The sequence below is a fragment of the Cherax quadricarinatus genome, chromosome 17 (genome assembly GCF_038502225.1).
Source record: "Cherax quadricarinatus isolate ZL_2023a chromosome 17, ASM3850222v1, whole genome shotgun sequence".
Classification (NCBI taxonomy): domain Eukaryota; kingdom Metazoa; phylum Arthropoda; class Malacostraca; order Decapoda; family Parastacidae; genus Cherax; species Cherax quadricarinatus.
In genome coordinates, this window is record NC_091308.1 from 4,316,258 (window position 1) to 4,341,499 (window position 25,242).

The window sequence follows — 25,242 nt, forward strand, 5'->3', positions numbered from 1 at the left end:
TGCACACCCTACCAAATTCATCCACCAATCTCTGCAACTTCTCTTCAGAATCTCCCAAGAGCACATTGTCATCAGCAAAGAGCAGCTGTGACAACTCCCACTTTGTGTGTGATTCTTTATCTTTTAACTCCATGCCTTTTGCCAAGACCCTCGCATTTACTTCTCTTACAACCCCATCTATAAATATATTAAACAACCACGGTGACATCACACATCCTTGTCTAAGGCCTACTTTTACTGGGAAATAATTTCCCTCTTTCCTACATACTCTAACTTGAGCCTCACTATCCTCGTAAAAACTCTTCACTGCTTTCAGTAACCTACCTCCTACACCATACACTTACAACATCTGCCACATTGCCCCCCTATCCACCCTGTCATACGCCTTTTCCAAATCCATAAATGCCACAAAGACCTCTTTAGCCTTATCTAAATACTGTTCACTTATATGTTTCACTGTAAACACCTGGTCCACACACCCCCTACCTTTCCTAAAGCCTCCTTGTTCATCTGCTATCCTATTCTCAGTCTTACTTTTAATTCTTTCAATAATAACTCTACCATACACTTTACCAGGTATACTCAACAGACTTATCCCCCTATAATTTTTGCACTCTCTTTTGTCCCCTTTGCCTTTATACAAAGGAACTATGCATGCTCTCTGCCAATCCCTAGGTACCTTACCCTCTTCCATACATTTATTAAATAATTGCACCAACCACTCCAAAACTATATCCCCACCTGCTTTTAACATTTCTATCTTTATCCCATCAATCCCGGCTGCCTTACCCCCTTTCATTTTACCTACTGCCTCACGAACTTCCCCCACACTCACAACTGGCTCTTCCTCACTCCTACAAGATGTTATTCCTCCTTGTCCTATACACGAAATCACAGCTTCCCTATCTTCATCAACATTTAACAATTCCTCAAAATATTCCCTCCATCTTCCCAATACCTCTAACTCTCCTCTCCTATTTTTAACTGACAAATCCATTTGTTCTCTAGGCTTTCTTAACTTGTTAATCTCACTCCAAAACTTTTTCTTATTTTCAACAAAATTTGTTGATAACATCTCACCCACTCTCTCATTTGCTCTCTTTTTACATTGCTTCACCACTCTCTTAACCTCTCTCTTTTTCTCCATATACTCTTCCCTCCTTGCATCACTTCTACTTTGTAAAAACTTCTCATATGCTAACTTTTTCTCCCTTACTACTCTCTTCACATCATCATTCCACCAATCGCTCCTCTTCCCTCCTGCACCCACTTTCCTGTCCACCACAATTCCATGCATCCTTCTACTGTTTAAATATTAAAAAATTAAGGGTGGTAAACAGAATATATTATTTGCATCAAAAGATTCAATTCTGCTTTATACCCATACCTTACATATTTTTTTATTAATACAACAGCCGTTTCCCACCGAGGCAGGGTGTCCCGAAAAAGAAGACGCACTTTCATCATCATTCACTCCATCACTGTCTTGCCAGAAGTGTGCCAATACCACAGTTCAAAAAGTGCAACAAATCTCCACCCCTCCTTCAGAGAGCAGGCACTGTACTTCCCACCTCCAGGACTCAAGTCCAGCTAATCAGTTTTCCTAAATCCCTTCATAAATGTTACTTTGCTTACACACTGACAGCACAATCATTAAAAATCATTTGCCTCCACTCGCTCCTATCTAACACACTCATGCACGCTTGCTGGAAGTCTAAGCTCCTTGCACATAAAACCTCCTCTACCCTTTCCTAGGATGACCCCTACCCCACCTTCCTTTCACTACAGATTTATACACCCTCTAAGTCATTCTATTTTGTTCCATCCTCTCTAAATGTCTGAACAACCTCCACAACCCCTCCTTAGCCCTCTGGATATTACTTTTAGTAACCCTGCACCTCCTTCTAAACTCCAAACTATGGATTCTCTGTATAATATTCACACCACACATTGCACTCAGAAATGACATCTCCACTGCTTCAAGCCTTCTCCTTGTTGCAACATTTACCACCCATGCTTCACACCCAGCTACTCATACTTGTGACCAGTTTTGAGTCTGATGGCCCAGGAATTTGATAATGCTGAAATGACTTGTTAAGGATCTAGTGTAGCAACCACTTAATCAGTCAGGATACTGAAACTTGAAAAAAAAAAAAACATAGGCCCACATAGATATCACAACCTGGCTGATCAGAAAGCCTGAATTTTTTTTTTTTTAATGATTTCTACTGTTGTTCTGCCAATATGTTACATTTGCTGTAGGAGGTTGAAGAGTCAGATGCCTGAGTATTGACAGCTTTCTCAAAATATGCTTATAACACCCTACTTTTCACTGTGTTTACACATCGTCTTGTATCTTTCACTCAATTAATATTTTGTTTTAGTATGGAGATCAGAGATCTGGCCTTCAGGTATCCTCCATGTATAGTGTAAGAAGTCTCTTGGCCTTCTGTTCCAAAAGAGTTCAGTTCAAGAGCTTTATGTAAGACAGTACTAGTAGTTCTGGGGGTTCACTAATTCTATTTGAGCAGTTCAAGACTTTTATATTTTCTAGTCTGGATCTCTCTCATGCCTTGACAAGCAATGTGAGAAATAAAAAAAAAATAGTATTGGAATTTGAAAAGAACCATCAATAATACCATGGCCTCCCTTGAGAGAGAGTGAGAGAGTGCAAAAGGAGAGCAGATGATAGAGTGGGAGAGGCACTGTCAAGAAATTTTAATGAAAATAAAAAAATTTTTTGGAGTGAGTTAAACAAGTTAAGAAAGCCTAGGGAAAGTATGGATTTGTCAGGTAAAAACAGAGTAGGGGAGTTAGTAGATGGGGAGATGGAGGTATTAGGTAGATGGCGAGAATATTTTGAGGAACCTTTAAATGTTAACCTCTTCAGGGTCCAAGGCCCAAATCTGAAGTGGTGCCCCAGTGTCCAAGAATTTAAAAAAAAAAAATTTGTTATTTTTTCTTATGAAATGGTAGAGAATCTTTTTGTGAAGGTAATAAAACAAAAAGTACGAAATTTGATGGAAAATTGACGAAATTATGCTCTCGCGAATTTTGATGTGTCAGTGATATTTACGAATCGGCGATTTTGCCAACTTTGACTCCCATTTTAGGCCAATTACATTATTCCAGTCAACCAAATTCTTAGCTATTTCACTAGTATTACTTCTCTTCTATCAACTGAGCACAAGAAATCGCCAAGTCAACTGTTTCAACTACAAATTAAAGTGATTGGAAATTGTTAATTTGGTCAATTTAACACAAAGTTCAAAATATTCCAATTTCAAAACAGGGTCCAGAATAAACAATGTAGGTATTCCTGGAACTAAACTAACATTTCTTCTGTTCATTAGTTACATTTTGAGGCTTTACAAATAAATTCCATTTTGATTTTTTATTCACACCAAAAATTAGAAGATTTACTGTTATGCAATACTGTAATAATTGTATAAATATCATCACCATATTTGTGAATGCATATTAGACCCACCAGCTGGAGTGTATTAGACGTGTGAGGTCGTATGTTTACTCTTGAATATCGGCAAAAATTTAACATTTCTGCTACTTTGAGATCAGTTTCAAGCCATTTCCAGTGCTAAAACCAATCAAAATCATCTCTATTTCTCTAATATGTCCTCCATTCTATCAAATGAGACCACGAAATCACAAATACAACTATAAAAAACATACGAAAAAACACTGCAAAGTCGCTGTTTTAATCGAAAAATCATGATTTCAGTTTTTTTTCTCTCATTATACACAGTGTGCTGCAGGATCTGTTTTATGTGGTGCACACATACCACATAGATGTATTCTCTCATATCTAGGCCCAAATGTACCACTCACAGTTTATCAGAGTGAGCTGAGCTCATGACGTAGATCTACGGTTTGTACCCTGAACGTAAAGCCGTAGATCTACGGGACGGACCCTGAAAGGGTTAAGGAAGAAAGAGAGGCGGTAATTTCATGCACTGGTCAGGGAGGTATACCATGTTTTATAAGTGAAGAAGAGCAGAATGTAAGTGTGGGGGAGGTACGTGAGGCATTACGTAGAATGAAAGGGGGTAAAGCAGCTGGAACTGATGGGATCATGACAGAAATGTTAAAAGCAGGGGGGGGGGGGATATAGTGTTGGAGTGGTTGGTACTTTTGTTTAATAAATGTATGAAAGAGGGGAAGGTACCTAGGGATTGGCGGAGAGCATGTATAGTCCCTTTATATAAAGGGAAAGGGGACAAGAGAGATTGTAAAAATTATAGAGGAATAAGTTTACTGAGCATACCAGGAAAAGTGTACGGTAGGGTTATAAATGAAAGAATTAGAGGTAAGACAGAATGTAGGATTGCAGATGAGCAAGGAGGTTTCAGAGTGGGTAGGGGATGTGTAGATCAAGTGTTTACATTGAAGCATATATGTGAACAGTATTTAGATAAAGGTAGGGAAGTTTTTATTGCATTTATGGATTTAGAAAAGGCATATGACAGAGTGGATAGAGGAGCAATGTGGCAGATGTTGCAAGTATATGGAATAGGTGATAAGTTATTAAATGCTGTAAAGAGTTTTTATGAGGATAGTGAGGCTCATGTTAGGGTGTGTAGAAGAGAGGGAGACTACTTCCCGGTAAAAGTAGGTCTTAGACAGGGATGTGTAATGTCACCATGGTTGTTTAATATATTTATAGATGGGGTTGTAAAGGAAGTAAATGCTAGGGTGTTTGGGAGAGGGGTGGGATTAAATTTTGGGGAATCAAATTCAAAATGGGAATTGACACAGTTACTTTTTGCTGATGATACTGTGATTACGGGAGATTCTAAAGAAAAATTGCAAAGGTTAGTGGATGAGTTTGGGAATGTGTGCAAAGGTAGAAAGTTGAAAGTGAACATAGAAAAGAGTAAGGTGATGAGGGTATCAAATGATTTAGATAAAGAAAAATTGGATATCAAATTGGGGAGGAGGAGTATGGAAGAAGTGAATGTTTTCAGATACTTGGGAGTTGACGTGTCGGCGGATGGATTTATGAAGGATGAGGTTAATCATAGAATTGATGAGGGAAAAAAGGTGAGTGGTGCGTTGAGGTATATGTGGAGTCAAAAAACGTTATCTATGGAGGCAAAGAAGGGAATGTATGAAAGTATAGTAGTACCAACACTCTTATATGGATGTGAAGCTTGGGTGGTAAATGCAGCAGCGAGGAGACGGTTGGAGGCAGTGGAGATGTCCTGTCTAAGGGCAATGTGTGGTGTAAATATTATGCAGAAAATTCGGAGTGTGGAAATTAGGAGAAGGTGTGGAGTTAATAAAAGCATTAGTCAGAGGGCAGAAGAGGGGTTGTTGAGGTGGTTTGGTCATTTAGAGAGAATGGATCAAAGTAGAATGACATGGAAAGCATATAAATCTATAGGGGAAGGAAAGAGGGGTAGGGGTCGTCCTCGAAAGGGTTGGAAAGAGGGGGTAAAGGAGGTTTTGTGGGTGAGGGGCTTGGACTTCCAGCAAGCGTGCATGAGTGTGTTAGATAGGAGTGAATGGAGACGAATGATACTTGAGACCTGACGATCTGTTGGAGTGTGAGCAGGGTAATATTTAGTGAAGGGATTCAGGGAAACCGGTTATTTTCATATAGTCGGACTTGAGTCCTGGAAATGGGAAGTACAATGCCTGCACTTTAAAGGAGGGGTTTGGGATATTGGCAGTTTGGAGGGATATGTTGTGTATCTCTATACGTATATGCTTCTAAACTGTTATATTCTGAGCACCTCTGCAAAAGCAGTGATAATGTGTGAGTGTGGTGAAAGTGTTGAATGATGATGAAAGTATTTTCTTTTTGGGGATTTTCTTTCTTTTTTTGGGTCACCCTGCCTCGGTGGGAGACGACCGACTTGTTGGAAAAAAAAAAAAAAAAAAAAAAAAAAAAAAAAAATTAACAGTGAAGTGTTAAATATTATTTGAAGGTCTAAGGATTATATATAATTCATTGTTGAATAAGGATACAAGATAACAGCTATAAGCCTGTAAAGGTAAACTGTTGAAAACAAAAGCAGGGCTTAAATATAAAACTGATATCAAAATGTATATTACATAAATTAACAAGAAATACTGTACATTCCAATGGCTTACCTGTGCTCCTTTAATCAAAGGTACTTTTATGTTGAATACAACAATGCGAGCTTGTACTCGGGACACAATTGGGATGGGATGGGTTGGGTCACACAAAAAGTCTCCAATATGAAGCACGCTTGGGTCAACACCACTAACTGTTAGTGTTACATGGTCACCAGCAAAAGCTGTAGCAGTTGAACTATTGTCTGCCTGCACACCTGCAACATTTATACAAAAATTATCTGAACCATCAATTTTAGTCCCATTAATACAAATTCTACAAGAACTATATCAACTAGATTTCTTTTATGTTTGCCATATAAATAATTTGATATACTGTACTATAAGCTGCTGCATGCACACCATCCACAATTACATCAAGATAAATCTCACCTTTTACATTAAGTACATCTCCTTGTGGAAGTAAAAGCAGTCTGTCATTTTGCTGAATGTAACCAGTGTCAAGTCGTCCACTGACGCACATATTTGATCCTTGGCCTTTATAAACATCACTCACGCACATCCTCACTGGTCGGGAAATGCTACGCTCTGGTACTTTCAACTGATCTGAGAATCAAATGTACAAACCTGTTATTAAAAGAGTTACACTTAGCAAAGTGTAACTGAGGGACACCAATATGTAGAAGACAAAAACCTACACCAGAACCATGACTTTTAATTTTTCCAGTTAACTGAGAAGAGTTGGGTCAATTCTCAGTATGCGGCTAAGTGAATGGAGGCCCACTTAGATTGGAATTTTATCTCTGATGCCTCACTGCCATCTCGTGATAGCAGTGCCCTTTAGTAGACTTAGTCTATATTATGTATTATCATAAAAAAGAAGCGCTAAATCTACAAGGGTCATAAAGCGCTAGTCAAACTAGAGCTAAGTACCCTGGTCCTTAAATCTATTTCACTCACTCACTAAACACCAAGCTGTGAAGAGTTCAATTTTTATCTTGTGTTCATACGGTGGTGGCACTGGTGATACCTTCTCTATCTGCATCTCTCAATAAACATACCAATGCCTAACTTTTTTTTTTCATGTCAATCAAAACTACCTACAAGTATTATCTTAAACACAAAAAAATATATACTGCTACCAGTTTTGGAGACTGAGTATTATGAGAAGATTCCATATTCCTTCAAGAGAATAAAAGATACAGTAGGGCCCCCGTATCTGTGGGGGACATTTTCCAAGGACTTGCCATGGATACCGAAACCACAGATAATATCAAACCCTATATATAAGTCCTATACATACCTATTATAAAGTTTAATTGATAAATTATGCACAATAAGAGGAGAATTATCACTTTTTCACTTTTGTGCTTTGGGGCCATTATTGTGCAAAATTAAAGAGGTATTTTTGGGCCACAGTAAACTGTGGATAGCTGAAATCACGGACACTGAATTAGTGAATACGGGGGTTCTACTGTATTTTAAAAGGTATAAAGGACATTCTGGCTTAAAAATTCCCATTCAAGGTAAAATACTCCTCAGATACAAGGCATGCTGGTAAAGGAACCTAGTATTGTACTGAATGGACATGTTTTACTCTATACAGAGAAAAATAATGAAAATTGGAGAAAAAGCCACTACTATTCTGTACTTATGATTAGAACATAGGCTAATAACTTACCAATGGCCTGAAGTAATGTTGGGCCTGTATACCAAGATAATAATTTCTCTTCTGTGCTAGGCTTCACAAGGTTTTCTCCTGTAAGACCTGAGCATGGAATATACACTACATCGGCGTCCTTAAAGCCAACAGTTTTGAGAAACTGTCGTAAACTATGCTTTATCTCCTTGAACCGGTCTTCCCTCCATTCAACGGAGTCTAATTTGTTGATAGATACAACTAACTGTGAAACCCCTGAAAGAGAATACATAATTTCATTCTTGTCAAAAGAAACTTATAAATCCTGAACTTACTAAATTAATGGAAAGGAGGAGAACTACAAATAGGAAATTATTTTTTTTATTAACACATAAGCCGTCTCCCACCAAGGTAGGGTGGCCTGAAAAAGAAAAACTTTCATCATCATTCACTCCATCACTGTCTTACCAAAGGCATGCTTACACTACAATTATAAAACTGCAACAATAACACCGCTCCTTCAGAGTGTAGACACTGTACTTCCCATCTCCAGGGCTCAAGTCTGGCCTGCTGCTTTCCCTGAATCCCTTCATAAGTGTCACCTTGCTCACACTCCAACAGTATGTCAAGTCCTAAAAACCATTTGTCTCCTTTCACTCCTATCTAACACACTCACGCATGCTTGCTGGAAGTCAAACCCCTTTACACACAAAACCTCTTTTACCCCTCCCTCCAACCTTTCCTAGGCTGACCCTTACCCCACCTTCCCTCCACTACAGATTTATACTCTCTCAAAGTCATTCTATTTCGTTCCATCCTCTCTACATGTCCAAACCATTTCAACAACCCCTCCTCAGCCCTCTGGATAATAGTTTTGGTAATCCTGCACCTCCTCCTACTTTCCAAACTACGAATTCTCTGCATTATATACACAGCACACACTGCTCTCAGACAAGACATCTCCACTGCCTCCAGCCTTCTCCTTGTTGCAACATTCACCACCCATGTTTCACACTCATATATGAGTGTTGGTACAACTATACTCTCATACATTCCCCTCTTTGCTTCTATGGACAAAGTTCTTTGTCTCCACAGACTTCTAACTGCACAACTCACCTTTTTACCCTCATCATTTCTATGATTCACCTCATCTTTCATAGACCCATCTACTGACATGTCCACTCCTAAATATCTGAATGATTTTTTTTTTTTCAACAAGTCGGCCGTCTCCCACCGAGGCAGGGTGACCCAAAAAAGAAAGAAAATCCCCAAAAAGAAAATACTTTCATCATCATTCAACACACTCACACATTATCATTGTTTTTGCAGAGGTGCTCAGAAAACAACAGTTTAGAAGCATATACGTATAAAGATACACAACATATCCCTCCAAAATGCCAATATCCCAAAACCCCTCCTTTAAAGTGCAGGCATTGTACTTCCCATTTCAAGGACTCAAGTCCGACTATATGAAAATAACCGGTTTCCCTGAATCCCTTCACTAAATATTACCCTGCTCACACTCCAACAGATTGTCAGGTCCCAAGTATCATTCGTCTCCATTCACTCCTATCTAACACGCTCATGCACGCTTGCTGGAAGTCCAAGCCCCTCACCCACAAAACCTCCTTTACCCCCTCTTTCCAACCCTTTCGAGGACGACCCCTACCCCTCCTTCCTTCCCCTATAGATTTATATGCTTTCCATGTCATTCTACTTTGATCCATTCTCTCTAAATGACCAAACCACCTCAACAACCCCTCTTCTGCCCTCTGACTTATGCTTTTATTAACTCCACACCTTCTCCTAATTTCCACACTCCGAATTTTCTGCATAATATTTACACCACACATTGCCCTTAGACAGGACATCTCCACTGCCTCCAACAGTCTCCTCGCTGCTGCATTTACCACCCAAGCTTCACATCCATATAAGAGTGTTGGTACTACTATACTTTCATACATTCCCTTCCTTGCCTCCATAGATAACGTTTTTTGACTCCACATATACCTCAACGCACCACTCACCTTTTTTCCCTCATCAATTCTATGATTAACCTCATCCTTCATAAATCCATCCGCCGACACGTCAACTCCCAAGTATCTGAAAACATTCACTTCTTCCATACTCCTCCTCCCCAATTTGATGTCCAATTTTTCTTTATCTAAATCATTTGATACCCTCATCACCTTACTCTTTTCTATGTTCACTTTCAACTTTCTACCTTTACACACATTCTCAAACTCATCCCCTAACCTTTGCAATTTTTCTCCCATAAGCACAGTATCATCAGCAAAAAGTAACTGTCAATTCCCATTTTGAATTTGATTCCCCATAATTTAACCCCACCCCTCTCCCGAACACCCTAGCATTTACTTCTTTTACAACCTCATCTATAAATATATTAAACAACCATGGTGACATTACACATCCCTGTCTAAGACCTACTTTTACCCGGAAGTATTCTCCCTCTCTTCTACACACCCTAACCTGAGCTTCACTATCCTCATAAAAACTCTTAACAGCATTTAGTAACTTACCACCTATTCCATATACTTGCAACATCTGCCACATTGCTCCTCTATCCACTCTATCATATGCCTTTTCTAAATCCATAAATGCAATAAAAACTTCCCTACCTTTATCTAAATACTGTTCACATATATGCTTCAATGTAAACACTTGATCTACACATCCCCTACCCACTCTGAAGCCTCCCTGCTCATCCGCAATCCTACATTCTGTCTTACCTCTAATTCTTTCAATTATAACCCTACCGTATACTTTTCCTGGTATACTCAGTAAACTTATTCCTCTATAATTTTTACAATCTCTTTTGTCCCCTTTCCCTTTATATAAAGGGACTATACATGCTCTCCGCCAATCCCTAGGTACCTTCCCCTCTTTCATACATTTATTAAACAAAAGTACCAACCACTCCAACACTATATCTCCCCCTGCTTTTAACATTTCTGTCATGATCCCATCAGTTCCAGCTGCTTTAACCCTTTTCATTCTACGTAATGCCTCACATACCTCCCCCACACTTACATTCTGCTCTTCTTCACTCCTAAAAGATGGTATACCTCCCTGACCAGGGCATGAAATTACTGCCTCTCTTTCTTCGTTAACATTTAAAAGTTCCTCGAAATATTCTCGCCATCTACCTAATACCTCCCTTTCCTCATCTACTAATTCCCCTACTCTGTTTTTAACTGACAAATCCATACTTTCCCTAGGTTTTCTTAACTTGTTTAACTCACTCCAAAATTTTTTCTTATTTTCATTAAAATTTCTTGACAGTGCCTCTCCCACTCTATCATCTGCTCTCCTTTTGCACTCTCTCACCACTCTCTTCACCTTTCTTTTACTCTCCATATACTCTGCTCTTCTTATAACACTTCTGCTTTGTAAGAACCCCTCATAAGCTACCTTTTTCTCTTTTATCACACCCTTTACTTCATCATTCCACCAGTCACTCCTCTTTCCTCCTGCCCCCACCCTCCTATAACCACAAACTTCTGCCCCACATTCTAATACTGCATTTTTAAAACTATTCCAACCCTCTTCAACCCCCCTACTACTCATCTTTGCACTAGCCCACCTTTCTGCCAATAGTCGCTTATATCTCACCCGAACTTCCTCCTCCCTTAGTTTATACACTTTCACCTCCCTCTTACTTGTTGTTGCCACCTTCCTCTTTTCCCATCTACCTCTTACTCTAACTGTAGCTACAACTAAATAATGATCCGATATATCAGTTGCCCCTCTATAAACATGTACATCCTGGAGCCTATCCATCAACCTTTTATCCACCAATTCATAATCTAACAAACTACTTTCATTACGTGCTACATCATACCTTGTATATTTATTTATCCTCTTTTTCATAAAATATGTATTACTTATTATCAAATTTCTTTCTACATATAGCTCAATTAAAGGCTCCCCATTTACATTTACCCCTGGCACCCCAAATTTACCTACTACTCCCTCCATAACATTTTTACCCAATTTAGCATTGAAATCCCCAACCACCATTACTCTCACACTTGATTCAAAACTCCCCATGCATTCACTCAACATTTCCCAGAATCTCTCTCTCTCCTCTACACTTCTCTCTTCTCCAGGTGCATACACACTTACTATAACCCACTTTTCACATCCAATCTTTATTTTACTCCACATAATCCTTGAATTTATACATTTGTAGTCCCTCTTTTCCTGCCATAGCTTATCTGAATGATATAGTCTGCTATTCCTAATCTAAATGTATGAAGTCCCAAACCAATGGCCTCTTGAAGAATGCCTTGTATGGGAAGTATGTCTACTGTGCAAATAAAATGATAAATAACTAAAAAGACCCACCATGAATTGCTATATTATTGAGGTATAAGTAAATAAACCTACTGTTCATAAAATATAAGGTAATCAGTGCTTAATGAATCTCTTCATGATTATTTAAAATTAATCAATGTCTTCATGATTATTTAAAACTGTATAATTAACTTATTCAGCCAATTAAAAGCCAAAATACTGTATCTAAAGTAAAGGTTGTGTAGAAAATAAATCCATTATCTTTATTGCTGCAATAATCCCTGGATGGGTGTAAATGCTTCCAAGAAGCAATATGAAAGCATGAACACTCAGTTAAGTCTTGAAAATAAGTCATTTACTTAAAGAACGACTGAGACACAAGTTACCTAAAGACCTAATGAGGAGAGCATGTTCCCTGGTCTGGCCACCACTTTCAAACCCTGCTTCAAATTCTCCCGTGGAAGCATCAACGACTAGAATGGCAACGTCGGCTCTTGCTGCCCCTGTGATCATATTAGGAATGAAGTCTCTGTGTCCTGGAGCATCGAGGAGCGTTATTATCTTGGTGTCTGATTCAAACATTCTCTGGGCTATATCTACTGTTATACCTCGGGATCTGGAAAAAGTTATTTCAATTTATAGGAATTAGATTACAATTTAACAAATTACTGTCATTATGCCATATATCATATCTTGTGTGCTTATTTAACCTCTTTTTCTTAAAATATGTATTATCTATTATCAAACCCTTTCTATACAAAGTTCAATTAAAGGCCCCCATTATCATTTGCCCCTGGCACCCAAAACTTATCTACTATACCCTGTATAATAATTTCTCCCACTAGCATTTAGGTCACCTACCACAACTAGTTTCTCACTAGAGGCAGTTTGAACATTTAGAGAAGATGGAGCACAATAGGATGACCTAGAGGGTGTATAAAGCTGTAGTGGAGGGAAGATGGGGTAGGAGTCACTCTAGGAAAGCTGGAGGGAGGGAGGGGTGACAGTTTTGTATGCAAAGGGCTTGGACATCCAACAGGCAAGTGAGTGTGTTAGAAAGGAGTGGAGGCAAGTGGTTTTTACTATTTGATGTGTTGTTGACACGTGAGGAAGGTAAGATTTATGAAGGGATTTGGGGAAACTGGTTAGCTGGACTTGAGTTCTAGAGGTGAGAAGTACAGTGCCTGCACTCTAAAGGATGGGCAGGGGTATTGCAATTTGGAGGGGCATCTGATCTGTAGATACTACCTCAGTGGGAGATGGCCAGTGTGTAAAAATAAAAAAAACATGAAGACAAAAACAAGAAATAAAGATGATTTGTATATTTTCACCTCCAACTGAGATCATGTACAGAAGATGATACTAAGTATAAACATAATTTTGATTTATATATTTATCACCATAATGCAAGGTGAGACAAGAACTTTCTATTTATTGAAAGAATCGATACATTTATGAAAAAATAAGCAAGTCTTTTTCAATCTAAGAGGTTCATTTAGATTTTTTTTTTTTACACGTCGGCCGTTTCCCACCAAGGCAGGGTGACCCAAAGAGAGAGAGAGAAACACAAAAAGAAAGAAAAATTTTTCATCATTTAACACTTTCACCATCACTTATATATAATCAGTCTTTGCAAAGGCACTCAGATATGACAATTTAGACTTCCCTCCAAACTGCCAATATCCTAAACCCCTCCTTTAAAGTGCAGGCACTGTACTTCCCATTTCCAGGACTCAAGTCCGGCTAACCGGTTTCCCTGAATCCCTTCACAAAATATAATCTGTTCACGCTCCAACAGCTCGTCAGGTTCCAAAGATCATTTGTCTCCATTCACTCCTATCTAAACATAAACACAAATGCAGTTTAATGTGATCCTTTAATGACAATGTTTCGCCCACACGGTGGGCTTTTTCAAGTCACAAACAGATCTACCTGGGGTGGAAGATACGGGAGTATTTCTAGTCAGGTTCAGAATGTTGAAGTCAGGTGGAGAATGCTGCATCTGATGATCTACCGGGTGGGGTTATAGAGTCTTGGGTAGCTTGGCAGGGGTATTGGACAAGTTGTGAGTAGACCTTCTGCAGTGTTCTATGTTCCTATGTGGGATAGCAATGAAGAAGTTTCTTGGCAAGTGGTTCAGCTATGTTATAGAAGCCATTGTTCTGGTTGAAATTGTTGGTTATAGAGATAAGCGATGATTCCAGGATTCTTCGGTATTGAGTGTTGTCTTCTGTGGCGATAAGTCTTGAGTTTCTGTAGTTAAATGGTTGTGTGAATTGCGAAGTTGTACACAGGCATTCCTTGTATCGTCAGTCCTGCGTGCGTATTGGTGTTCTGAAATACGTGTTTGGAGGTCTCTTGATGTTTCGCCCACGTATAATTTGTTGCGGTCATTACAAGGGATTATGTATACCCACAGAAGACAACATTCAATACCGAAGAATCCTGGAATCATCGCTTATCTCTATAACCAACAATTTCAACCAGAAAAATGGCTTCTATAACATAGCTGAACCACTTGCCAAGAAACTTCTTCATCGCTATCCCACATAGGAACATAGAACACTGCAGAAGGTCTACTCACAACTTGTCCAATACCCCTGCCAAGCTACCCAAGACTCTATAACCCCACCCGGTATATCATCAGATGCAGCATTCTCCACCTGACTTCAACATTCTGAACCCGACTAGAAATACTCCCATATCTTCCACCCCAGGTAGATCTGTTTGTGACTTGAAAAAGCCCACTGTGTGGGCGAAACGTTGTCAATAAAGGATCACATTAAACTGCATGTGTTTATGTTTCCATTGTGTCGGTATTTTATACCATTTATCTCCACTCCTATCTAACATGCTCACACATGCTTGCTGGAAGTCCAAGCCCCTCACCCACAAAACTTCCTTTAATCCCTCCCTCCAACCATTTCGGGGATGACCCCTACCCCACCTTCCTAAATCCCATCACAAGTGTTACTTTGCTCACACTCCAACAGCTCGTCAAGTCCCAAAAACAATTCATCTCCACTCACTCCCAACACATGGTCACACATGCCTGCTGCATATCCAAGTCCCTTGCACACAAAACCCTCCTTTACCCATTCCCTCCATCCTTTCCTAGGATGACCCCTAACCCCGCCCTTTCTCCACTACATATTTATACACTTTCTGAGTTATCCTATTTTGCTCCATCCTATTTATCCCTTAAACTGTCCAAATGTAGATCTACGTTCGCTCGCATAGCGTTCCGAACGTAGATCTACTTTTTTTTACATGCTTATGGAGAAAATCAAGGTTGGAGCGCTACGCACACAAATGTAGATCTATGTTTGGACAGTTAGTGTTAAATGATCAAACCACTAAACAATCCCTCCTCAGCCCTCTGAATACTTTTATTAACTCCACACCTTCTCCTAATTTCGACACTACGAATTCTCTGCATAATATTCAAATCACACATTGTCAGTGAAATTGGTCTGTATTTCAATTCTTCCTGCCATTCTCTTAAATGTAGGCTCTAGATCTCTGGTAACTGTCCAGTGTCATGAATGACTCGTCGGTCTTAGCTAGAGGTACGGACAGTGCTTCTTCTCCCTCTTGTAGAATCCACTGTCATAAGTTCTTCTGAGACCTCTTTAAAATGCTTGTTCAATACTAATCAAACTTCCTTGTTATCTTTTGTGATATTGCACACAAAATAATTTATTTAAATTTCATAATGAAACTAAATTCTTGTACCAATGAGCAAATTAAAAATACTTAGAAAACCATGAAGGCAGGAATTATCTCAAATGTTATTGCTATATTATTACAAAATTTCATGGTTTAGGCCAACAAATACTTTATGATGAATATTACTCAATAGATTAATGCGAAAACAGCTTTCCATAATATTAATTCATCAAAAGATCTGGGCACTATATTAGAGGTTACCTTTATTGGAGTCAGGCAGTTGGTGACAACAATGCTATTTTAAATATGGAACCATGAATAAACAATTTACATAAAAAAATCACTCGCCTCTCTTCTTCAGTGTCATCTAGCACCCAAGCATACATGAAGGACTGTTTGCCAACTTTCTTGCTTTCTTGTTCATATTTGTGCATAGTTCTCTGACCAACATTACCCTACAATATAAAACAGAAATAGAACAAGTATTATACAGTAAAATATCAGTTTAACAAACCCTGATTTAAACCTTAAACTGTCCAAACGTAGATCTACGTTTTTTCAACATTTTAAAGTATGTAAAAAAAGTAGATCTTTTTTTTCTACATTTGAAAACGTGTAAAAAAACTTTGATCTACTTTTTTTTTTTTGTTTGAAAATACGTAAAAAAAACGTAGATCTGCTTTTGGAGCATTACACATGTGAATGTAGATCTGCTTGGACAGTTTAAGAGTTAAGAGTACACAAATAACCCACATATAGGAGAAAGAAACTTAAGTGTCATACAACACTTAGGGAAATAAAATATTAGATATGAAGATAATTATATTCAGAGCAGTATGTGCTAAAGTGAGATACATGGAAAGCACTATTCAAGTAAATATAGTTGGGATCAGTAAAAAATTATGATCCTGATATCTCTGGAAGTATTTGATTAACCCTTTGGGGGTTGACGGGTCCTCTCAGAGACATGTTCTCAGGGTCGGCCAAATTAAAAAAAAGATTTTTTCTTATGAAAAGATAGAGAATCTTTTCCCGATCATAATGACACCAAAAGTATGAAATTTGATGGAAAACTTATGGAATTATGCTCTCGCGAAGTTAGCGGTCTCGACGATGTTTACGCATCGGCGATTTTGCCCACTTTGAGCCCTATTTTCGGCCAATTCCAGTGTACTAGTCGACAAAAATCATAACTATTTCGCTAAAACTCCATTTTTTCTATCGAATGAGTACAAGAAACCACCCATTTACCAATTTCAACTATCCAATAAAGTGGTCAGAATTTAGCAATTTTGCCAATTTCACAAAAATTTCAAAAGATGCCAATTTCCGAATAGGGTCCAGAATAAACAAGAAAGACATTCCTGGCACTAAAATAACAAGTTCTCTGTTCTTTAGTCACATACTCAGGCCCCTCTTATATTTCTTTGGCTTTCCACTTTGAAATTTTATTCTTACAAAAAAAAAATAAGATTTACTGTTATGCAGACTACTGCATTAGTGTAGAAATGGTATAAATAATATCAGCGCACTTGTGAAAGAATATTAGACTCACCAGTTGATGTGTATTGGACGCTTGGCATGATTTGTTTACTTTTGAACTTTGGTAAAAATCGAACATTTCTGCTACTTTGAGCTCAATTTCAAAGTACTTTTCATTGTAAAACCAGTCAACATCATCTCAATTTCTGTAATATGTCTTCCATTCTATAAAATGAGACCAAGAAAACTAGAATACAGCAATAAATACCATACGAAAATACAGTGCAAAGTTGCTGTTTTAATCCAAAAACACGGTCAAAGTTTTTTTTTCTCATTACGCACTGTGTGGTGCAGGATTTTTTTTATACTGCACACACTGACCACAAAGACCCATTCTTACATATGTAGGCCTACCAGCTTTCTCTCACTAGATTTGAGGGCGCTAGAATTTAGGTGTACTAGCACATCAAAAACCCTGGGTCGTAAGACGTACTAGTACGTCCGAAACCCCCAAAAGGTTAAATGTATAAGCACCTACTTATCTCAGCATAATGTCTTGACAAAGGTAAGTACAGCTACTCTATTTCTTATATAAATTTGTAAAGAAAAATAACGTGCACTAATGTCAAATACAATATAATTATCAAGCTCAATAATCTAATCCATACATTTATATCAGAAAAATGAATTAAGAGGTAAATATAAAAGGTGTAATGTTTACCTGGAGATACAAGAGATGACCCATAAGGGTGGACTTGCCAGCATCAACATGGCCTACAACAACCAGATTAATAAGGTTCTTCCCACTACCTCTCTGCTCCTTGTATTCTGACATCACATCTACAGCTTTGTCTCGAATTCTATTATAAAGATACAAATTATCATTAATAACAATGTTGAATGCAATTTTTGCTAGAATAACTTCAAAATAATGGCTCAGATGTGTTTATGTTTAAACTCTCCACCTGCTTGCATGCTAACTGTATAACTGCACTTGAAACAGGAACTACTGGAATTATACTCTTCCAACCAAGTTCCTGTAGACCTAATTTCTATGCTAGTTTTTATATTCCAAAAAATAGTTTTGCTTTAGATGCAACAGTTCAGATGACCCTCCAAACAGCAAACATCCCCACCCCTCCTTAAAAAAGGGGGCCAGTGTGTTAAAAAAAAAAAAGTTCTGCTTTAAGTGTATTTTCCAGGATCATATCTGCTACATATGACAAGGATCTACAGTATATGTATACAAGAAGTCATGGAATATAACCAGTAATTCTTTTATGTCTACCATACACTTGCAAAATCCAACAAATTATATAAAAAAAGTGATATACCTCCAATGCACAAAATGCCTAATCCTTAAGTCTACCTTACACAAAGGTACACAGAAGCACATACACAAATGCACAAAAATCTTTAAGTAGGGGTGTACCAAGTTATCATTACTGGTGGGTATCAGCCAATTTTGATGGTGTCAGCCTAAAATTTAGTAGCAACATCAGTACTGGCAAAAAATTTGATATCCTCCCATCCCTAATTAATCTTAATCACAAAAACACTGAACATATATTCTTTAGCTAAAATATCTAACTGCAATGTTTGTAAAATCAAGGTTATACCTAGCAGGAGTTTTTGTTGCTATGGGTGTCTCTTTATCCTTGTCTTTCTCTTTGTCTTTCCATCCACGTACAGGCGTACTGGAACGTGACCGTTTGGAATCCTGTTCATGGTTACCAAGGTTGTTCTCTGATGTTGTGCTCTCTGGACAGATAGGAAGTTTTCATTTAAACAACAGCTTATTTTACACAGGCAAAGCAACAGAAATCATCCCTATTTAACAATACAGCTTCATATTACATAGTATTTATGTTACTAACTAGTGTACAATAAAAACAAAAAAAATTTCCTTAATCCCGTATTGTACTTTGTTTCAATCCATATTTACTTCAAGATACACTGATATTTCTGTATGAAGCACCACTTTTTCTGGCATGTACTGTAGGATGAAACTGTATACAATATTAATGGAGGTTCTAAATGTCTATAGTAGGAAGCTGGAAGTGCTTAAGTGATAGGTTGGTAGTTGGAAGTAATATGAGAAGTGCTTCAGTGATAGGTTCTAGTAGTCTGACATGACATGTGAAGCCATTCACAATTTAACTATCTGCTGGGGTTTCACTGAGCACAACCTTGAGAACATGAAGGGTTTAACATGATTATAATGTTATTTTAGACAATTCATTATTTAAAAAATGTGGGAAATGAATTAACAAGAGACAACTGTATGGAGAGAAAATCTGGCATATCTAAACAGCAAAACGTTTAAGCACTTTCTTTGAAAACATGAACAAGACTAAATGTTTGTTTGTAAACCAATTAGCAGAGCAACAAGAACTATCATAAATTTATATTAATAATGTACATTTAGGGAGATGGGATAAACTTAAACCTAGGTAGTAGGTTGGTAGACAGCAATCACCCATGGAGGTACTACTGTCCTGCCCAGCGAGTGTAAATCGGAAACCTGTAATTGTTTTACATGATGGCAGGATTGCTGGTGTCTTATTTTCTCTCGTACACATGCAAGGTTTCAGGTATGTCTTCCTACTTCCACTTACACTCAAGTCACACTACACATGCATGTACAAGCATATATATACACATCCCTCTGGGTTTTCTTCTATTTTCTTACTACTTCTTGTTCTTGTTTATTTCCGCTCATCTCCATGGGGAAGTGGAACAGAATTCTTCCTCTGTGAGCCATGCGTGTTGTAAGAGGCGAATAAAATCCCGGGAGAAAGGGGCTAGTAACCCCTTTTCCTGTACATATTACTAAATTTAAAAAGAGAAACTCGTTTTTCTTTTTGGGCCACCCTGCCTTGGTGTGATAAGGCTGGTTTGTTAAGAGAAATTTAAAAAAATAGTTGCATATCACAATGTGGGGTAATTGTAAATGAATAATTACACAAACATACAGCGCCTGGAGAATGGGAGGCAATCAGGTATGATCCAAAGAAGAAAAGGACGTGCCTATTTCTCTGGATCAAAAGCTCCTCATAAGAATCAAGGAAACTCTGAAGGGAATAACACTATAAACTGTTCTCACTAACCATCAGCTTCCTGAATGTCAAAGCCACGCACCACCCGTAGAGTGCTGCCATTTTTCGCAGGTGTTGTCACAACTACAGGAGTACGAGGCTGACTACGAGCACCAGATGCTGTAAAGGAGGGCACCTTACTGCTTTGTGCCAAGTTATCCTTATCATTTTTATTCGTTTGTTGTGTAATAGAGAGCTCCTTAACACCTGATGCTATGAGTGGCTTATCTGAAAGTAAATAAATAGTATGTAGTGAGAGCTGAGGAAAACCAATCAATAATCTATGGAGAAAATTAATTATTAAATTGAGATTATTAAAATAATCCTGTGCCAAATAAAAATTTAAAATGTGCAAGGGTCACCAATTACAATTTTTTTTTGTTTTACTAAGGTCATGAATTATCCTGCTTAATGCAGACGATACAATTGGCACACATCACAGGTAATAATAAAATCAGAATGTACTGCATACTTTGGAAATTTTTTCAAGCATTTTTGAAATGAATAAGAGAACATACCATCCAAAATATAGCAGTATAATGAAGTTACAAGATATTTCTCACTGAAATTTATACCAAGAGAGAGAGAGCTGGTAAAACATGTTCAAAATCAAAGATCACAGAACTAAAAAAAAAAAAAAAAAAAAAAAAAAAATCTTTAAAAGGCTGTATTTCCAGGGCAACATCTGGAAATTAGCAACTGAAAATAAAATAGATACCATACCCACAACCTTCATGCAGAAACCACTAATTCACAAAGGAAAATTTTGTATCGTCTCACCTCTAGTTCTAACTCGTTTTTCCCTTTGTGGGAGAGACTGTGCTATCACTGGTGATGATGACTTGTTGAGAAGAGCATTTAGTGAAGCATCAAGCTCAAACTCATGAGTTAAAACTGTCTGCGTCAATTCCGTCTCAGTGTATTTGTCTCCCAAGATGTTCCGCAGTTCATCCAAAACTGATGCTAAACGAACCTGAAAATTACATCCCCCAAAAGCCATAATTCACACCAGGGATTTACAGTTCAACAGTTCTAACTGTACTTTCATGCTATAAAGAATAAAAAATAACAGAAAAATTTACACCACCTTCCTTTCTGCACTTGCCTACAAAAATTAAATTATATTACACTTGCAAAATTATTCCTTTCACTCTCAGTCTGAATCTCAGAAGTGCCAACCCAATTAGTTATACTTATCAATTTTTTTTTAACTTTCACAGTTTCACATTAAGTACTTTTACAAGCTTTAAGATACTAGCTAATTATTAACTGAATGAAGTGTGTAAAAATATTATCTGAAAATGTGTTAATGCCAAAATTAATACCGTTCAAGCAAGATAAATTTGAAGAACCATAGAAAAGGCTTATGAATATACCAAACCAAATATTTTAGGTCTTACCTCATCCTCTGGTGATAAAGATGGCTTGACGTAATTTGAAGAGTCATGACGGATTCGTTCTAAGGATTCTGGCTGCAAAAATACATGTAGGTATTTCATTTAAGATGAGAAATGTAACTAAAGAGCATAAAAATACCCTGTAATTTGTAAGCGGTATCAGTAACACTACACAACAAATAATGACCTACACATTTCAAATTCTTGGAATTCTTGTGCTTAAGGCTTTTCTTTCAACACTTATCATCACCTTCCTCTCTTTTTTGTGTTAACTCCTGTATTATGTGCCATGTCCAATTACCCTTTATTTTATTTGTCAAAATAACCTGTATAACCATTTGTAATCTAACAGCTGGTTGTCAATATACCCTACACAAACACTTTCACTCCAACAGTGGGGTTTGTGCTTAATCTCACAGTAATACCCCCATCCCTTGTCTATTCATTCACAAAAGCATTAGGCACTTAGCTCAAAACAGTACACTCCTCAGTAAAAAAAAAATTGTCTATTGTCTCTATTGCTTCCCTAGGCTGGCTTCCTTGATTATCTTATCAGTCAGAAATATTCTCTTTTTTTTTTTTCTCTCTTAAGATGGCTTCAGTATTTGACTACTGATCCTCTGGCTAATGTAGCTTTCAAATTTTCTACTCTTAAATTGGTCTGTTATAAATGATTCAACAAGGTACTTATGTTCCAAACTAACATACAGGTATGTATTCCCAAACTCTAGAGCTTTTCTTTTCCACAGATTTTTTGCCATATAATTATTCTCTCTATTATTTTGCTCTCTAGTATTCCTTCCCCAGTTACCAAAATGTCTCTACTACCTTAGCACTTCAATATGCTGATCAGATCAATCTTATGAGTCTCTCATAAAGCAGGATGGGGGCAAAAGTTATGTTCCTTAGAATCTACACATTACTTAAAATTGCTTTACATTAATTAAAGAACATAAGGGGAAAAATAAGGCTATGTTCCATAGGTGAGCAACTTTTAAATTCACATATTTTTTCAAAATGTATCAAATAGGAAATACTGTAGTTTGCTTTAGTATTATTATTATTATTACAATAAAAAATAAGCGCTGAACTTACAAGGGGTTTGCTTTAGTAACTGAAGCGAATAACAGAATACCCAATTTAGACATCCTGGTACATAGAAATAATGACTCCTGTTCATTTTAAGTAACCTAATAGTAGAGCATTCTGCTCCCACCTAACAAGTCCAGGGCTCGACTCTCGAGCAGCATAAGATGGAGGGGTAAGTCTCCTTATACCTGCTGCCCCTTGCTGACTTAGCAGTAAATAGGTACCTGGGTTAGTCGACTGCTGTGCAACATATTCTGGAGAGTGGTATACCATAAGTACATTAACAGCTATTAGTCTGTAAAAAAAATGAGTAATAAGAAGTGATAAATAACTGGAATGGGATTGAAGAGGTTATAGTGTGGCCTATAAGTACTGGAAACTAAATACCAATTATGGATCATCATGAGCATAGCTCTGCTCCTGTAGCAACAAACAGGTAATACTGATAATAAACATAATTACTATATAGTATACTGCATGTGCTAACCTTATAATTTGAGTTATCATATGAATCTTCTTCTTTGATATCCTCTCCAGTTGGAAAATATAGACCAAATCCATGTGTATTGTCTCTACTTCTGCTGTACAAATATTGCTCTGAAAAACAAAGCATATATTAATAATTAATACTGCAATAGGTAGGTACATACCAATTTAAAATGAGTAGTGTAATTAAAAATAAAAATGATTTCATGAAATTCGCAGTACCCTAAGCACGGCATGGCATTTTAGAATTTTTTTTTTTCATTACTCTTACCCATTCCTGGTGACACACCATAGTCGCCATCATCAACCGAGTGGCCATAGACTTCTTCGTCATATGCATCGTCATATTCTGTGAATACAAAGGTGATTGTAGAGTTATTGTACTGTAAAAAAATAAGTCTATTCAACTGTTTCAATGGTTATAAACCTAAAATTATGATTTGACATAAGTATCCACATTATTAAGATACAGTACAGCTTAATTGTTGAAAGTTGAAAGAGTACAGGTAAGGTGCATAAAAAATAATTTATGTTCAAGCTGTTCTAAAGATGTTTCCTGACTGGCAATTAATTATGGGCAGTAAGTGCAGTAATGTACAGTATTTCAATATTATTCTTAAAAAAGTTAGATGCAAATGAGATGTCCTCATAATTTCTAGCTAATAACAATGTACATTAATGCCATGATTTAATTCTCCCTATGTACAGTAAAGCCTTCATTTAGCGGACATTCAGGAATAACAGAGAAAATCTTACTTAAATTGATTTTGGAAACAACGGACGAAGTTCACTGGGTACAGACTTGCCTGTTATTGCTACATCAAAAGAGAGGCATATTATGGGACTAATGAACTAGATCTCCTGGAGACAACACTTTGCCATCATGATGGCAAAACAATCTTGCCTATTTACCATAACAGGTAAATAAATCTATTGAACTCATAATTTTTATTACAGTAAACGCTCAGTACGACAGACCACCAAGTTGATCGATTTGGATACAACGGACAAAATCCATTGGTAATAGAATACTTTAGTGTTGCTATCGTGGCAAAACAATCTCGGTCATCATTACGTTTTTTCCCAGGGACAAAAATCTTCTACTCTGCATTATAAATAACATTCATGCTGCCCATTCCATGGGAAATTTAGTTGCCTGCTGTGTAATTTTTTTTTTATTTTGCTGATAACAGGCAAAGTAAGAATGACATATGTAGATACCTAACCTAACCAAAACCAGCCATAAAACTGTTAGTTAGATTAGGCTGGGTAACATTGTTAGGTCTTTTCCCATAAACACTAAATATCTCTGTTGCACAATGTACTTAATACTGGAGAATTTACATAATAAAAGCACACCAGTATATAAACACTGACCACAATCTTTTCTCTATCCTTCACAACTGCCATTATAGGCCACCCTTCCCCCCTGCCCCTTCCCATTAGTCCATTAACTTGACTTCACTATACAAGTAAACAGTGTGTATTTTGTACAAGCTAATGTAGTGTTTTTTTTTTTTTGCTATTGTTAACATTATTCAAATTTACTCACTCCCTGGAATGCAGGAGGGAGAGATACATGATTATATACACCTGGAAAATCCTAGAGGGACTAGTACCAAACTTGCACACGAAAATCACTCGCTACGAAAGCAAAAGACTCGGCAGATGATGCAACATCCCCCCAATGAAAAGCAGGGGTGTCACTAGCACGTTATGAGACAATACAATAAGTGTCAGGGGCCCGAGACTGTTCAATTGCCTCCCAGCATACATAAGGGGGATTACCAATAGACCCCTGGCAGTCTTCAAGCTGGCACTGGACAAGCACCTAAAGTCGGTACCTGAACAGCCGGGCTGTGGTTCGTATGTTGGATTGCGTGCAGGCAGCAGTAACAGCCTGGTTGATCAGGCTCTGATCCACCATGAGGCCTGGTCACAGACCGGGCCGCGGGGGCGTTGACCCCCGGAACTCTCTCCAGGTAAACTAGACATTTTTGGACACCTA

At 37.7% G+C, this 25,242-nt stretch overlaps 1 protein-coding gene across 1 annotated transcript in view; it reads right to left on the reverse strand.

Moving 5' to 3' along the window:
- Positions 1-25,242, reverse strand: part of HBS1 (translation elongation factor EF-1alpha (GTPase) HBS1) — a 37,110-nt gene that overhangs the window by 11,310 nt on the left and 558 nt on the right. The window contains exons 2-13 of the mRNA XM_070085734.1: positions 23,506-23,583; positions 23,236-23,345; positions 21,663-21,734; positions 21,043-21,235; positions 20,275-20,490; positions 18,784-18,925; positions 17,886-18,024; positions 16,031-16,137; positions 12,400-12,629; positions 7,739-7,972; positions 6,490-6,663; positions 6,115-6,314 (exon numbers count right to left, since the gene is read on the reverse strand). Of these exons, the coding sequence (XP_069941835.1) occupies positions 6,115-6,314; positions 6,490-6,663; positions 7,739-7,972; positions 12,400-12,629; positions 16,031-16,137; positions 17,886-18,024; positions 18,784-18,925; positions 20,275-20,490; positions 21,043-21,235; positions 21,663-21,734; positions 23,236-23,345; positions 23,506-23,583 (1,895 nt within the window). The remainder of the gene's footprint in view (positions 1-6,114; positions 6,315-6,489; positions 6,664-7,738; positions 7,973-12,399; positions 12,630-16,030; positions 16,138-17,885; positions 18,025-18,783; positions 18,926-20,274; positions 20,491-21,042; positions 21,236-21,662; positions 21,735-23,235; positions 23,346-23,505; positions 23,584-25,242) is intronic.